General features: G+C 44.7%; 4 protein-coding genes across 8 annotated transcripts in view; 2 read left to right on the plus strand and 2 right to left on the minus strand.

Annotated features, from left to right (window-relative positions):
- Positions 1–1,483: 1,483 nt before the first annotated feature.
- RAB13 (RAB13, member RAS oncogene family) lies at positions 1,484–6,015 on the minus strand. The gene is made up of 8 exons (XM_036858276.1): positions 5,758–6,015; positions 3,999–4,059; positions 3,087–3,147; positions 2,770–2,847; positions 2,575–2,664; positions 2,388–2,453; positions 2,230–2,283; positions 1,484–2,048 (listed from the first exon to the last, which is right to left on the minus strand). Exons 1-8 carry the CDS (start codon positions 5,879–5,881, stop codon positions 1,971–1,973), a joined length of 612 nt encoding a protein of 203 aa, XP_036714171.1. The 5' UTR covers positions 5,882–6,015; the 3' UTR covers positions 1,484–1,970.
- A 2,910-nt stretch (positions 6,016–8,925) lies between these two features.
- RPS27 (ribosomal protein S27) lies at positions 8,926–10,626 on the plus strand. 3 transcript variants are annotated; one of them, XM_036858298.1, is made up of 4 exons: positions 8,926–9,086; positions 9,377–9,542; positions 10,056–10,166; positions 10,536–10,626. In XM_036858298.1, the coding sequence occupies exons 1-4, from the start codon at positions 9,081–9,083 to the stop codon at positions 10,562–10,564; spliced, it is 312 nt and encodes a 103-aa protein (XP_036714193.1). In that variant the 5' UTR covers positions 8,926–9,080; the 3' UTR covers positions 10,565–10,626. The 3 variants fall into 3 exon arrangements, with proteins under 3 accessions (XP_036714193.1, XP_036714201.1, XP_036714211.1); XM_036858306.1 differs by having other exon boundaries at positions 9,377–9,485; XM_036858316.1 differs by lacking the exon at positions 8,926–9,086 and adding an exon at positions 9,136–9,296 and having other exon boundaries at positions 9,377–9,485.
- Positions 10,576–15,969, plus strand: part of LOC118898119 (peptidyl-prolyl cis-trans isomerase E-like) — a 31,692-nt gene continuing 26,298 nt past the window's right edge. For 2 of the 3 annotated variants that reach the window (XM_036858094.1, XM_036858111.1), the window contains exons 1-2: positions 10,576–10,714; positions 11,754–11,876. In XM_036858094.1, the coding sequence (XP_036713989.1) occupies positions 11,767–11,876 (110 nt within the window). In that variant the 5' untranslated portion in view covers positions 10,576–10,714; positions 11,754–11,766. Of the gene's footprint in view, positions 10,715–11,305; positions 11,385–11,753; positions 11,877–15,969 lie in introns of all 3 variants that reach the window. The other variant, XM_036858102.1, reaches the window with a different exon arrangement.
- NUP210L (nucleoporin 210 like) overlaps positions 15,209–15,969 on the minus strand; it is a 67,898-nt gene continuing 67,137 nt past the window's right edge. The window contains exon 32 of the mRNA XM_036857844.1: positions 15,209–15,473. Coding sequence (XP_036713739.1) covers positions 15,214–15,473 — 260 coding nt within the window. The 3' untranslated portion in view covers positions 15,209–15,213. The remainder of the gene's footprint in view (positions 15,474–15,969) is intronic.

Consider the following 15,969-nt stretch of genomic DNA (forward strand, 5'->3'; position numbering starts at 1 on the left):
CAATACATTTATCAAATTATTCTCCACGTTTATCAAATTATTTTCTGAGTCCTTTTCCTGGCACTGTCAGACTTTTTCTGAGTGTTGTCTTTTACCAACAGAAACAGCAGCACACAAAAAGGCTTTGCTGACAGCTCCAGGGTTGTGCCATCCACTTCCACACTGCAGGCTTGGGGATTTTTTTTTTTTTTTTTTTTTTTTATTTTTGGCTGGGTTGGATCTTTGTTGCTGCCCGAGGGCTTTCTCTAGTTGTGGCGAGCGGGGGCTACTCTTCGTTGCGGTGCGCGGGCTTCTCACTGCAGTGGCTTCTCTTGTTGCAGAGCACGGGCCCTAGGCGTGCGGGCTTCAGTAGTTGTGGCTCGTGGGCTCAGTAGTTGTGGCTTGCAGGCTCTAGAGTGCAGGCTCAGTAGTTGTGGCGCACGGGCTTAGTTGCTCCGCGGCATGTGGGATCTTCCCGGACCAGGGCTTGAACCCGTGTCCCCTGCATTGGCAGGCGGATTCTTAACCACTGCGCCACCAGGGAAGCCCCGGGGATTTCTTAAATGCCTTGAACATCATATCCATGAATAAAACTTCTAATGGTACTTTGTCTAAACCAAACCTGACATTTTCATTATCCTGATAAAAGGTCAAGTCTGTGAGATAATTTTGCTGTTTAAAAGTACTGTGTAAGAGTGAAAGGGGTCTACGTATACTTAAGGGAACTCAAGCCTAAGGTTTTGGGGGTTTTTTTGGCCACACCATGCAGCATGCAGGATGTTAGTTGCCTGACCAGGATCAAACCTGTGCCCCCTGCATTGGGAGGCAGAGTCTTAACCACTGTACCACCAGGGAAGTCCCAAGCCTAAGTTTCTTTTTCGTGGTTCTTTTGCATGCCAATAGTTTTGCTTCTTTGTTATTCAGTAGTTAGGGGCAGTTTTTGTTAAATTTTACTAGTCCCTTTTCTAGTAAGTACCACCCAGAGGTTATATTAACTTGACCATTGTGCTTGGCACATAGTAGACGCTCAAGAAATATTTATGACTAAATGAACCTCTTCTGTGTCTCATTTTCCTCACCTATAAAAGCAGATAATAATGCTTACTAGTTACTTAAAGGGATTCCTGGCGGAATCAAAGATGCTAGCAGAAATCACTGGATAAAAAATACTGGTTCTGCTATTTCCCTGAGGCTAGGGCTGTCACTCCTCTGGGGAGGCCAAAGAAAGAGTCCTGCTCTTTTAGAATCTCCTGGACAAGACTCTGCACACAAGGATCCTCTAAATCCCATGCTGGAAAGAGGATGTCCAGACCTTCAGTTTCAAAGACACTCTGCTCCTTGTTTCCCTCATCAATTAAACAGCTGGGGAAGGGAGAGTTGTAGGATTAGACATCACAGGAACTCAGCCAGATTCAAGCAGCCCAACCACCTCAGAGAGACAAGGATTAGGTTTATGAGTAGAGAGCAATTCCGACAACGATGAAAGTTACCCAAAGCAGGGACATTTGTGCAAATGGTGGCCTTTAATACTGAGAAAGACCATGCAGAGTGACAGGATAGGACCAAACCTTCAGAGGGTGGTGCTGAGCCAGCCTCTCACAGGACCCTAAAGCCTGCTCCAGTAACAGAATAAATCAATTATTTATCTACATTTATATTTGCCCTGGAAACCCACAGAAGGTCTGAGGCTTAGGGCCATCTATCCTTCCTTTCCTCCTCCCTCTCTTCCTACCTCCTTTTCACCTTCTTTCACTTTCTCAGTTCTTTCCCTTCTTCTTGCCTCTCCTTCCCTCTCTAGTCTACCTCCTTCTTTTCCTCTTTCCTCCTCGCTCCTTCCTTTTCTCTTCTCCGCATTCTCCCCATTCTTCCACCATCTACCCATCTCTATCCCTCCAAGCCCCACGTGCTACTTCTCCCCTGCCCGGCCCCTCAGCCCTGCCTCCCTCAGGTTCAGCCTCCAGGCTTAGGGCGGAGGGGCAGAAGGGGAGTCCTCAGCCCAGGGAGCACTTGTTGGTGTTCTTCTTGTCACAAGTTTTCAGGTCAGTGCTGGGGGGCTTGTTGCTGTTTCCCTAGAGGGAGAAGGGTACAGGGGTCAGGGTGAGAATGGCTAGCGGGTCTGGGGTCACCCTCATGGGCAGTCTTAGCACTGCTCTCGTCAGTTTTTACTCCCAACGCGCGCGTGCACACACACGCACGCACACGCACACACACACACGCACAGTTGTACTTAGCCCAGCAGAACCAACTCACTGATCTCCGGCCTCCCGACTTGAGCAAGATGTCCCGGGCCAGGGAACTGAAAGCCTAATGGGGAAAGTAGAGATTGGTCAGAACAGGTTGGAGGGGAGGATAAGTCTATCTTCCAATACTTCATCTCTTTGAGGGATGAAGGATGGGGTGTGTCTCACCTCATCTACATTCATGCTGGATTTAGCACTTGTCTCGAAAAATCGGATTCCATGCTCCCGAGCCAACTGCATGGAGTGAAGCGGTACGAAGAGAGTTGGATGAAGGGCAGCAGCCAGGTCCTCTGCAATCCGGCCTCATCTTGGCCCTCCTGGCCCTGTTCTAGAACATTGCCCAGCCTGCTCTTACCTTACCGGCCTGCTCCTTCTGGACCTTCCTCTTGGCCTCCATATCACACTTGTTCCCCAGTAAGAGGCGCTCTACCCCAGCCGAGGCATTCTGGGACAAAAGGTAAGAGTAAAAGTTGGGTCCTGCTCATTTTCACAGTCTCCTTCATCCTCCAGGTTCTACCCAATTCCCCTGTCTCTCTGGGAGGGTCCTCACCTCTTTGATGCTCTTCATCCAGTTCTGAATATTCTCGAAGGATTTCTCATCTGTGATGTCATATACTAGGATAATGCCCTGGGGAATGGCAGAGTTCATAATGGAGCCTTGTACCATATTCCCCTGTTTAGGCTTCCCACTGCCCTCTAAGTGACCCTGCCAATTCTATCCACAAGTCTAATCACTAGGCCACATGGGGCCCTCTGCAACCCATACTGTGCCCCTCCCCATTTTTCTCTGCCCCAACTCCTGTCCCTCTATATTCATACATTCTAGTGCCTCATGCCTCATCCCTTGTCCAGAACCACACTTCATACCATGGCTCCACGGTAATAGGCAGTAGTTATCGTCTTGAATCGCTCTTGGCCAGCTGTGTCCCTGAAGAGGTGGAATATTTCATGGGGTGGGATACAGGGAAGAGGTCTCCAAAGAGAGAATCCCACCCCCACCCCCTAAGAATTTAGCTTTTGCAACTGAAAGGAACAGAATCAGGAAACAGTAAAGGAAGAAAGGGATAAAAGACAGTTGAGCTGATACTGAGTGATGGTAAAGGCCTAAGAAACAGGTCTTTCTGTTTTATTCATTGTTTACTCTGTGCCAAGCATTGTGTATATATCATTTTATTTGTGCCATTTTATGTAATCTTCACTCTATCCTTGTGAGACGTGTTTTATTGTCTCTATTTTACAAATGAGGAAACAGATTTAGAGAGGCCAAATAACTGATGAAGGTCATTCTGTACCAGAACCAGGATTGAACCACATTCTCCTCTTATCTGTTGTATCATAATGCCTCCATTAAGCCTTTTACCACTTGACACCCTTAGGGTCTCCAGCTTCCACAGGGCAGTCAGGTCAAACCTCTACACTTGGCTTTATGGCCTCTCCACTAGACTGAGAGTCAAGTCTTAATTCTGCTATTTGCTATTTAATTGTTTAGAGCCTGTTTCCACATTATAGTTCAACAGACAATTGATCTAGCTAGACAGTTGCCAAGTTCAGAGGATGCTCCAGGTCCGGGAGAGGCAAGACAATTACAAAAAAGCTGAAAATAGTTGAGTAAGCAGGAAGAGAGATGAAAGGACATCTGAATGAGGTGACAGAAATGGATTAGAAAATGTACTGGAAGGAGCATTGGGAAAGGGAGAGAAATGAAGCTAAAAAGAAGAGAAACACCTATAGGAGGTAAATGAGGAAGTCTGTCTTAGGAGGCCTGAGGGATTCACTCACCAGACTTGTAGTTTGATCTTTTTCCCCTCTATATCCACAGTGCGGATCTTGAAATCAATTCCTAGAGGTGGAGAGTGTACACTGAAATTGAGACATGTATACCCATGTATGTAAAAGTGTGTGGTGAGAGGGACAGGAATGGAGCAGTGGCAGTGCCAGAAATTCTGCAGGGCAGGCACTTGGGAAGCAATCTTGTAGGAAGCGTAAAACTAGGGGGATTTTCTCAAAGCTGTACTTGTATAGCAAGCATATTGTTTTTACTTAGATTTTATGGATTTTGTAGGGAAGAAGGTGATGAAAATTCTGCACGGAGGCTTAAGGCCTCTAAGGCACTTATTGGGTCCACTTAGCCATGCCAGCTGACAACTCTCTCAATTCAATCTGTCTCCCCCAAAATATTACTTTCAGATTCCTTTTTCCTTCTGTTTTCTTAGAACCCTCTACTCTCGGTTCTCCCACCTACCCTCCTGGCCCTACAGGGTAAAGAGCAAGGAAAAAGGTAGCTGATGACAGTCTATGTGAATTAACTAGTAGGCCAGGCTTGGAAACAAGAAAATTTGAGGCTAAACAAGATTCCCCCAAGACTGAATTAGGAGAGAGGGGCATTTTTCTCTCCTCTTTCTAACCACAATGTCTTGATACTCTCCTTGTCTTATTTCCCAGGCCAGAGGAGATTAAGAATGATGAGAGGGGGGCTTCCCTGGTGGAGCAGTGGTTAAGAATCTGCCTGCCAATTCAGGGGACACGGGTTCGAGCCCTGGTCCAGGAAGATCCCACATGCTGCGGAGCAACAAAGCCTGTGTGCTGCAACTACTGAGCCTGCGCTCTAGAGCCAACGTGCCACAACTACTGAGCCCGTGTGCCACAACTACTGAAGTCCACGCACCTAGAGCCCGTGCTCTGCAACCGCAGAAGCCACTGCAGTGAGAAGCCTGCGCACCTCAAGGAAGAGTAGCCCCCGCTCAACGCAACTAGAGAAAGGCCGTGTGCAGCAACGAAGACCCAACACAGCCAAAAATATATAAATAAAATAAATAAAATAAAAAAAAAAAAAAAAGAATGATGAGAGGGGAGGAGGGGAGACAACGTTCTCAGTGGAAACTTGTGCACCTCCCCCAAGCCTGAGGAGGCTGAGTCACCAGGCTGACTCAGAGACCCCAAAAGTCCCCTCACTCTGCCTTCCTCACCAGGCTGACTGCATGCTCCTGATCCCAGTCCTTGGGCCACTCTCCAGCACACCCAGCCGCTCTGTTCCATCTTCCCCAACCCCTATTAAGTTGAGGGGCAGGGAGACTGGAGACTGCAAAGTAGATGGTAAGGTGGGAATGCAATGGGAGAGTATGCAAACTCAGTGGGACAGAAAGAAGCTAGCAGAATTGGGAGACAGATGTTCAGGGAGAGGGGATACAGGAAATGTGGAGAGTGGATCAAGAGTTCTAGGTGGATGGGGGTGGGGGAAGAGGAGCTGAGAGGGAAGTAAAGAAGGGTTCATGTGGTTTTGGGGAGACAAGGGAAACAGGTGGTACCAAGAAAATAAGGGGCTGGCACAACTGAGGAGTAACCTGGAGGTCTCAGAGAGGTTAGAGGTTTGGGTACTATCCGGAGACTTATAAGGGGGATGGGTCTGAAACGGGGTTGAGGGACTGGAGTTCAGAAGCCTGACTCTAAGGGGACTTAAAAGTGGGCCACAAATAATCCAAGAGCCTGAGGATGAGGGCATGGGGGAGTCGGGGATCTAGGGTATGGCCAGTGGGCTCACCGATGGTGGAGATGTAAGTGTTGTTGAAGTTGTCCTCTGCAAAGCGAATGATCAGACAAGTCTTGCCCACCCCCGAGTCCCCGATCAGCAGCAACTTGAAGAGGTGGTCGTAGGCTTTGGCCATGGCGGACACTGGGGGTGCCGGGAGAGGGGTGGGGAAGCGCCGTGCACTGGTAGGCGGGATTGGAGGGCTGGCAAACAGAGCGGCCCCGGAGCCTAGGCCAGGAAGTTTTCCTCCCTCTCCGCCCAGGCTCCGGGAAAAAGGAGAGGCGGCACTCCTCTGGGCCCCACCCCCTGCCCGCCCACCCCTGTCTGCTGGCCAAGGAGGCCAGCCCGGTCTTCGGCTCTCTGGGCTTTCCTTTCCCAGCCAACACTGGCCTGTCTCCTTAGCCATTTCCCATAGCTTTTTGCTTACTTTCGTCCCCTTTTTTTAAAAAAATTAATTTATTTATTTACTTATTTTATTTTTGCCTGTGTTGGGTCTGTTGCTGCGCGTGGGCTTTCTCTAGTTGCGGCGAGCGGGGGCTACTCTTCGTTGCAGTGCGCGGGCTTCTCATTGCGGTGACTTGTTGCAGGGTACAGGCTCTAGGCGCGCGGGCTTCCGTAGTTGTGGCACGCGGGCTCAGTAGTTGTGGCACACGGGCTTAGTTGCTCTGCAGCATGTGGGATCTCCTGGACCAGGGTTCGAACCCGTGTCCCCTTCACTGGCAGGTGGATTCTTAACCACTGCGCCACCAGGGAAGCCCCCATCCCCCCTCTTTTGACTTCACTCTTCCAGTCTGAAGCCAGCGACGCTGGGGTGATGTGAAGTAGAAGTTTAATCAAAATGACCAGGGGAAGAGGAATTTTAGAGGAATTAAGGGAAAGGGAAGTTTGGGGGAATAAGGGTGAATGCCAGGACAGCACTAGGAGTTGCCAAAATTGGGGACTGATTTTTGGAGGGGCGACTCAGGGAAAATAGAATCCTTCTGGGGCAGTTCTAGAATTCTGGTGTTAGTGTTCCAAGCCCTTAGTTTTAGAATCCCAGTTCCTTTTGAAAAAAGCGGGATGCCTGGAGTTGGTGGCTATTCGTTGAGTCAGTCTGCCCCCTGGTGGAACAGAGTGAAAATTAAAAGTAATTACACTATAGAATCAGCACACACACACACACACACACACACACACACACACACACACACATATCCCAAGGCGTGCGCCGGCGCGCGCCCACATGCACACACACAGACTTCACCTAGATACATTCTGGAGCTTCATTTTGAACAGTCTTTCTTCTGGGACCCTGTGTGTGAATTCTCTGACAAGCCAGCTCAGGAAGACAGAGATTGGGACTACAAATGTCTGGTCTCGTTCTTTTCATGAGATCTGGATCTTTTAACACAGCCCTGAGACAGTACTACTGACACCCCACTGAACAGACTGTGAATGTGTAGCCTTGGCAACCAGGAAGCTGAAATATGGAGAACACAGCTATAAAGAAACAAATTTATCTTTGCCTTTGGAAAAAGTTACTCAAAATATCTGCTTTTCTAATAGCAGGTCAGTAGAATAGTCCTTGTGTAAGGATAATGTACTGGTTGTGAGAAGGCATCTTTTGTCACTTCACCTATCCTCCTCGTCACCTTGTGTGCCAATGTTTGTCCTTTCTCAAACACAACTATTCAATCCCCTTTTGTCCTTTATCTCACCACCCATTATGTCTTCAAGCTGTATTACTAACCTTGAGTGTCCTCTACTTCTTGCTGGCCAAACCATCTCTCTCCAGTCTTTTAAATTATTCTTCAATGTTCATGGATTGTTCTGATAAAAATCCATCAATTCTTTTTCATTTCATTTTATTTTGTCTGGATCTGGACTCTTCATCACCAGCAATATATTATTCTTTTTCACCTCTCTAAATTGTACTTATGCTGCTGTATACCTGCTTTCACTGGAGCCTCATCTCCATAGTACTCTCCCCCTAGCTCTCAGAGGTTCTGCAACAATGCCTTCCCCCCCCCCTCAATTTTGGCAGGCTCATTCGGTCTCTGGTTTTATATTCACAAGCTCTTCCCTCAGCCTAGAATTCTATTTCCCCAAACTGCTATTTGATTGATTCCTTGTCTTTCAGATTTCAGCTTAAATGTCACTTCCTCAGAGGTTTTTCTCACCCATCAGTAGTGTGCTGGAACCAATCCTTACTGGCTCATGAGAACAGATTGTGCTTATCTCTTTCCAAATCCGTGTTTAATGATATCACATTGATAGTCTGAAATTGGCCACGGTGGGAGTATTTACGCCATCGAAATTAGCAAAGACAACAAATCAGGGCTCCCCTCCATATAGTCAGGTGTTAAACGTTTACCAGTACAGCCTTGACTAGAACTCACATCCCTCGCCCTATTAGATTTCTTTGGAATTAAACAGGTCCCCAGATGCCATTTGGGTCATCTTCGCCCCTCCTTTATGACAAATGGACATTCTAACCCTTTGATCACTACTGTAGAAGACCATGATTTGTTCTTCATTTTTTCTTCTCATTCCCTGTCAAGAGTGTCGATGCTGCCAAGATTAGAAATCTTGGAAAGGCAGCGCTGGTGAAAATGTGGGGGAAAGGATGTGGGAATGTAAACTGACACAACCTTTTTGGAAGGCAGTTTAGTAGCATACTTTGGACAATTTGTTTAATGTCTCTGGGCATCACTTTCCCCATCTGTAAAATGTGGATAATAATAGTATCAACCTGATGGAGTTGTTGTGACGATTAATTAACTTGTGAAAAGCAGTCAGAACAATGCACAAATAAGCACTACATAAGTGAGTGATGTAATTAGTATTAGAGGGAAAGATGGAAAGGAGAGAATAAAATTTAACAGTGGTTACCCCTAGGAATAGGCTGGAGGTGCGGAAAATATGAGGACTTTCTTTTTTCATATTTACATTTCTGAATTGTTAAAAATGGGCAAACTAAACCAATTGAAAAATAGTAAAGAAATTTAATAAGTCCCAGACATGGCTCAGTCTCGCTGTTTTCCTAAGCAGTTCCCATTGTTAAAGTGTAGCGCGAAATTTAAAAATTGTCCATTCACCCCTCAGTAGAGAGCAAACGCTGACCTTAAGAGAACATGCTCACTCTCTCAACATGGCGACTCATCTATGTCCTGTCATTCAGAGACCTTCCAAAAATGGCAGCCCCTCCTCGCCCCGCCGCCCACACACCGCGAGAGAAGGACCTTCCCAACATGGCGGCAGAAGGCCCAGGCGTCACTTCCTGCGGGACGGCGGATTTAAGGAGCAGGATTTCCGCTTTCGCTCCTTTCCGACGGTGACGACCTCCCCACGAGAACATGCCTGTGAGTTCCTTGGTGCAGGTTTCCGCGGAGATCTCGCTCTTCTGTCCGCGCGCTCTCCTCACGCTGATTTCGGATCGCAGAGGGCCCTCACCTGCCTTCCGCAGTTTGCAGAGGCCCGTGGGGCCCCCTGCATAGACGGGAGCGGAGAGGCGATAAGATGGCGGCCCAGCTGCGCAGACACCAGGGGCGGCGAGGGGCGAGCTCTCCCCGGTGTGTGGCAGTGGGGGCTGTTTTCGATCATCTCGTGTTCGCCGTTGGTTTCTAAGTCTCTGCATTTCTGCCTCTCTTAGCTCGCAAAGGATCTCCTTCATCCCTCTCCAGAAGAGGAGAAAAGGAAACACAAGAAGAAGCGCCTGGTGCAGAGCCCCAATTCCTATTTCATGGATGTGAAATGCCCAGGTGAGGAGATTACTTGCAGTAGTGGGGAAAGCACTGGACCCCAAGAATTGGACAAAGGTATCCTTGAAGCGGTTCTGATTTCTTAAAACTTGAATGTTTGAGATAGGTAAAATTTTGCATTTCAGGAACAGTGATCTATAGTGATCTCCCTTCAAAACTTTTTGTGCAGACCGTAACATTTCTTTGTGTTGAAAAACACTGGAATGTTATGTTGGGTTTGTGCTGTGGTCATTTATATACTTGTACCTGGAGGCAAGGGGGTGGATATGTTGACCAGTTACTGAGCGTCCCTCCTCACCAAATAGAGGATTGTCTATATTTTAACTCTCGGATAGTTTTTTTGGATGATGGTGGTAACGCATTAACAAAATATTCATAGGTGGGGCAGATAGTCCAGGTTGCTTCTGAGTTGGCTTTAATGTATACCTAGAGCCAAGTAATCGATTTAGAATAGGAAAGTAAATTTCAAGAATTTACATAACATGCTTGTTGTACAGTTAATATATGACAGCATATGTTTAAGTGAAGAAAGGTTTGGGGAAAATAGGGTAACTCGATGTTTTTTCACAGGATGCTATAAAATCACCACCGTCTTTAGCCATGCACAAACAGTAGTTTTGTGTGTTGGCTGCTCTACCGTCCTCTGCCAGCCTACAGGAGGAAAAGCAAGGCTTACAGAAGGTAAATGGTTTAATTAATGTTGTGATTTTGGGGTTTGAATCTTAAGAGAGGTCATGTATAATGTAAATTATCAGGCTGTCTTGCAAAGAGGGTTGGGTTTGATAGTCTTTTTTTTTTTTTCTCTCCTAAAGCATAATTAGAAAGCACTAATCTCAGTGCTTCTGTCTAAGGCTGGGGTGGATGGGTGATAAAAGGGGCTTCATATGAGCTGAAGGTGATGTTGTCTTTAAGTGAGTAGGTAGGAGCTAAAAGAGTTGAGAAAACTACAGATGTAGGTTTCCTGTGGGTATCAGGCATCATTTTGTTTTGTGGGGGTGGGACAGGGTAAGTAGGCTGCTGTCAGTTAACCTTCGGAACTTATTCTTGCAGGGTGCTCCTTCAGACGGAAGCAGCACTAAAAGCCCCTGGAATCAAGATGAATGGGAAACCATCCCAATAAACACATTTTGGATACGTCCTGTTTATTGTCTTGTTTTACTGCTAGGAAGTTCCTACCTCACGTATTCAGGGGCAATCAGAAGAGTGGACTGTAGAGTCATTTGGGGCAAGTAAGTGGTCAAATACTTAAAAAGTCCATTTGGGACATTCCTATCCCTAGGCTCATTGAGTAAATCTGCAGAGCTTGATTAAAAACTGGAATGATATATAAATGGGGTATTTGCTTTCACTTCTATGTTTTCTTAGAATTAAGAACTGACAGTTGATCTTTAAAACGCAATCCAGCACACCACTTTAACACAAAACAGCTTAGGATCCTTTATTTACAGTTCTCAGAAGGCTTGTTTGGAGGCTTATGAGTGTAGAGGTTGCTGCTAGGCTCCTGGTCTAGGGCTAGAAATCTCCAGCCCCCTGCAGTTAAGGGGACTTGTCCAAGCAGAGGTTAGTGCCTTGTATTCCAAAGCCAGTGTTGTAGCCGACGCTGCGCTGGTGGGGGTTGTGGACTTATGAAGGGAGGAGGAGAACGTGTGGATGTGTAAGAACCTAGAAGTAAAGGAGGAAGGGAAATAGATGAAGGGTGAATAAAAGTGAATGAGGGTGATACCTGAGCTTTTCAGCAATAAAGATGGTGATTCTTTACCTGGTTGTGGTGCACCTAGAGTTGGTACATAAACAACTGGAACTGTCTGCATCTTGTTTAGGAAGGCATTGTATGCTGGAAAAAGAATAAGGGAGATGTCACCAAAGAGAACTGTTTTCACTGGAGGAAGGCCTTAAGGGGCAAGTATTGCTATAAAAAAAAGGCTTCAAATTAAATAATTATACTTCCAGGAAATTTTTATTCAGTGATTTTTAGAGGTATTCCAACTTCTGGTTGAAAGATGGGAAATGCATGTGTAGATGATAGTACATGTTGTGTTGCTTCCATCATGTCTAGCTATGTGTTTGAGCAAAACTAGCTATAATCTAAGGTTTAGTAGTAATTTCCACTTCTGAGTGGTATTTGTTGGCCACATGCAGTTCCTTGCTTCCTAGTAAATTGGGCGGGATCTTTGGTCCACTGGTGACTAGGGGTAGGGAGGCTAAATCAGGTTCAATTGCATGTCCCAAATTAGATGTGATAAACAGCTAATTTTCATCCTCATTTAGTTTGTGAAATAAAATGAAGGCAGTTTCCAAGTCAAAAGGCCACGGTGCTGAATATAAGGACTCCTTACCTAGAAAGAGGAAAGCTGTTGATGCCAACACCGCAAAGAGGGTAAAGAAAATCTGGTAAGAACCCATGAGCTTCTGGAGGACACCTGAATCTTCACATTGATCTACACATTGGCAGAATAAAAGAAGGTTATAGTTATCCAGGACAGATGTTGCATTTAAAAACTTGTGTGGTCCTAAGAGTATCTAGCTGAAACAGTCAAAACCCAGCCCTCTAGGAAATTCTTTTGCTTCTTAACCAGAGAAAAAGGGGTGAACTGAACTTGGCTCCTCTTACCTTTGTTTAGGCTTTTTACCTCTCTAACAATAAGCTACAATTCTTGAGTCTCATTTCTTTTCAGCTTACAAAAGAATATTTAAATTCTTTGCCACTTTAAAATGCCTGTTACCTTTCCTGTGCACTTGAACTCCAGGTGACTGCTTCCCTTCACCAAGTTTGTGATAGTCTATGGTGATTCAGCTTCTACTTTTAATCCCTCTAACCTGAATGAAATATTTCGTTGGATCACCAATGACCTCTTAAATCCAGGGGCTACTTGTCCTTTTTTATTCAGGTACATTCTGATATGTTTATAAACTTGTCCTCAATAAAACTTCAGACTTCTGTGTTTGAAGCATGCTTGGCACTTGCCTTTGGTTATTTCAAACTTTCAGTGTCTAGAAATGAACTCTTCCCTGCCCCACAAAACTGCCTGAATTTAACTGGCCTTCCCAGGTAAACTGTCACCAGGCCCTTGGACCTAGTTCCTATTCTGCATCCCTTATGTAGTCCCTCTACCTCTGGGCTCTTAACTGGTCTTACCTCTCACCAGACTCTGTTTCACACTATTGTAACAACTTCATACTGTTTACAAACTGCTTCACTTTGAAGACTAATTTGAGGTTGTTTATTAGTAGAAACAAGACTATATTAATCCCTGATCAGGTCCCACTGTTGGAAGTCCCAATAAAACTTAGGCACATTAATTTATAGCACCCCTTTGTTCTGGCTGCATTGAACTAATTCCTGTCTTAGTTGGGCCCTGTCTTTTTTAAATATTTATTTGGCTGTGTCGGGTCTTAGTTGCGGCACGCGGGATCTTTTTAGTTGTGGCATGCGAGATCTTTTTAGTTTCGGCATGTGAACTCTTAGTTGCAGCATGTGGCATCTAGTTCCCTGACCAGGGATCGAACCTGGGCCCCCTGCATTGGGAGCGTGGAGTCTTAGCCACTGGACCACCAGGGAAGTCCCTGGGCCCTGTCTTAAATCTGATTTCTGCAAGTAGGGACCGTGCTTGGCACATAACAGTAGGCACACACTTGTATGAATGAGCTGAAGGTTGGATATTTGTATCTAAAGACTCCCACCTACTGTGATTGTACTGTTCTACTGCTTGTCCCTCTTATCTCTAAGAAGTGCAGGGGTTCTTAACTTTTTTTTTTTTTTTTTTTTTGCCATGGGCAACTTCAGCAGTCTGATGAAGTCAATGGATCCCAATTCAGAATGTTTTTAAATGCAAAAGATAAAATGTAGTAGGAATAAAGGAAATCAATTAATATCAAGAGTTGATGAAAATAGGGAAAAACCCTAATTTGTAATATACAGTTAGCAAAATGTTCAAAGGCCTAATTTGTGATACAGTAATATGTGTGCTCTAGTAATAACAAAAAAGTTGTAGCTTTAGGTCTGATAACTACTGTAATTTTGAGGTAATTTTGAAATGAAATATTTTGAGATGTGACAGTTGGAACATGAGAACATCTATGGTTTCCCTTGGTGACAAAGTCACATAAAATACTGCTGTGATTTGTTGCCTATATTCATAATCAGTGGAAATGCTAACTTTCAGTTAGAGGTTAATTGAAAATAAAGATGCAATTTTTTTCCCCATTCAAGGCATGGACACCTTGAGTTCTATCTGTGGACCTTTGTGGAGGTCCATGAACTCTAGATTTAAAAACTGCTCTCACAGAAAGCACAGATTGGAGTTGAACACTTTCTAGTTGGTGGGACCCTGAACACCTCAATTTTCTCAACTCTTTAAAGGGAAAAACATCTTTATAAAAGTTTTAGAAAACTCTTTAGAATCATAAGAATTAAAACAAAATGCATATAAATATGCTTAGAATATTTATTGACCCGTACAAATTGGGTGCTTATAGAAGCAAAAACCTTTCTCCCATTAGATGTACTAAGGTTCAGCCTAATTCACTCCCAGTAATTAAGACAAATACTGTTTCCCTTGAGGCATGGGCAAGTGGGAGTGACAAGTATAAGGAGGATGGTTCTCTGGCTTTCCTAACACCTCTTTCCATAACGGTTCCCATCCCACCCAAACTTGACATCATTTCTAAACTGGGTAATGGTAGAATCAGGATTTGGGGAAGCTAAGTCTTGGTTCTAGGGTTACCACCATGTGCCCATTGATGCGCAAAGGTTTGCTAAATACTTTTGAAGTAAATGAAACATTTATCAAGAGGTTTAAAACAGGGTAAGAAGTATACTTATGCAGCTGACAAACTGACATAACATATATTTAAGTATAACATCTAGCTAGTGGTAAGAAAGCTTCCTGAAGGTTACATTTTATAGAGTAGGCTTGGAGAATAAAGATCCATGTCCCAGCTAGTTTGAATAATGTTGGTCAAGTGGCTGAATGTTTCCCATTGACTAAATCGTAATGCATTCTGTCTTTTTGCCTCTAGATTAAAAATAGGCACCCCCAATGCTCACCTGAACCAGACTTACCTTTCATAGCTCTCACTCGCACAGCCTCACTTTGACTGGTGAGCACACAGGAAATATTGATGAAAACAGGTGATGCCATCTGCTGGAGGGAAGTGAAGTTGACTACTTTTATGGGGTAGATAGCCAGGCCACGTGTGAGGGAAGAGTGCCTATGGCCAGAGACCACTAGAACTGGGGAGCTGGGGAAGACCTTGGAGAAAAGGAAATGGAACATGTTTGAAAGAAAAGTCAGTTTTGTGTCAGTACATTCCAATCTTAAACATATACAGTGAGACATCTGGATTTCTAGTTCTAGCTAGCTGTCTGACAAGTCACTTTTTCTCACTTAGATGTGTTGAAGGATAAGGGAAGAAAACGATCTGTGAATAATATAGCCTTCAAAAAAAGTTTTAAGCTAGCATTCTAAAATTGTTTCAAGATAGCATTGGTGTAATATATATATATATATAAAAGTATTTGTGTTATCTTCCAGACTGACAAGGCTCTTGACCTAGATTTTGGACTCTGGGGGCCCCCCCTGGCATTGTGAAGGGGACAGATTTTCTTCATTTTGTTTAAGAATTTCCTGTGGTGAATTTTATCAAGTCATTCAGTAACTGTTCCTTTACCCTGGACTGAGAATGAAAAATCTCTTTTTCAAAACCCTGATCTGTTTTGCTTCAGTCCTTAACATACCTCTAGTTTCTCAAGAACTCTGTCCACTCCCAGTACTCTTATTTCCCCAACTTCGTTTTTGTGGCTAAGAACCAATTCTGATTGATCGATGTAAAAGGCTGGGATGAAAGGAATGAGGATTCTTTGCATTCCATTCTTGCTACGCTCACTGACAAGTGAGGCCCAACCATAGACTGAGGTGTCAGCCGTGCTGAGGGCCTGGAGTAGCTCCTCTGATTGGGGTCGAACCTTGATTAGGCAGACATAAACCCCTGAAGAAAAGAGGAAAAACTGAGCAGGAAGGTTCAGAGGCTCTATTTAGCCAACTGGATTAGGATAGGAAGGAAAAATAGTTACATGCAAATTCAGAATGTGAACTCAAGTTTTGAGTATTCACTATTAGCACACTTTTGGCCACTATGGAGGAGTTTACCAAAGATGAAACAGTCCCAGGGAACCCACAGTTGAACTTAAGGATACCATTATTGGTAAATTGGACATGTCAGGGAGTATTAAATAATATAGTGTAAATGGAAATTAAGGGGATATAGGATGAAGTAGAGTTGGATCAGTAAAGGGTTTTGTGGAAGAAAGGCAAGCTTTGAACATGGTTTAATCACTTCTCTATCAAACCACCTCTTGATGGCCTTATTTCTGTCAATTGTACTGTTTTTCTAGTTACCCATGCTCAACCTCAGTTGTCTTTTGACATCTATTCCTTCATTCCTGTATCCAAATCTTGCTAACTCATCCTTTGAAATGTCTCAC

This window comes from Balaenoptera musculus, chromosome 1 (genome assembly GCF_009873245.2).
Source record: "Balaenoptera musculus isolate JJ_BM4_2016_0621 chromosome 1, mBalMus1.pri.v3, whole genome shotgun sequence".
NCBI lineage: Eukaryota > Metazoa > Chordata > Mammalia > Artiodactyla > Balaenopteridae > Balaenoptera > Balaenoptera musculus.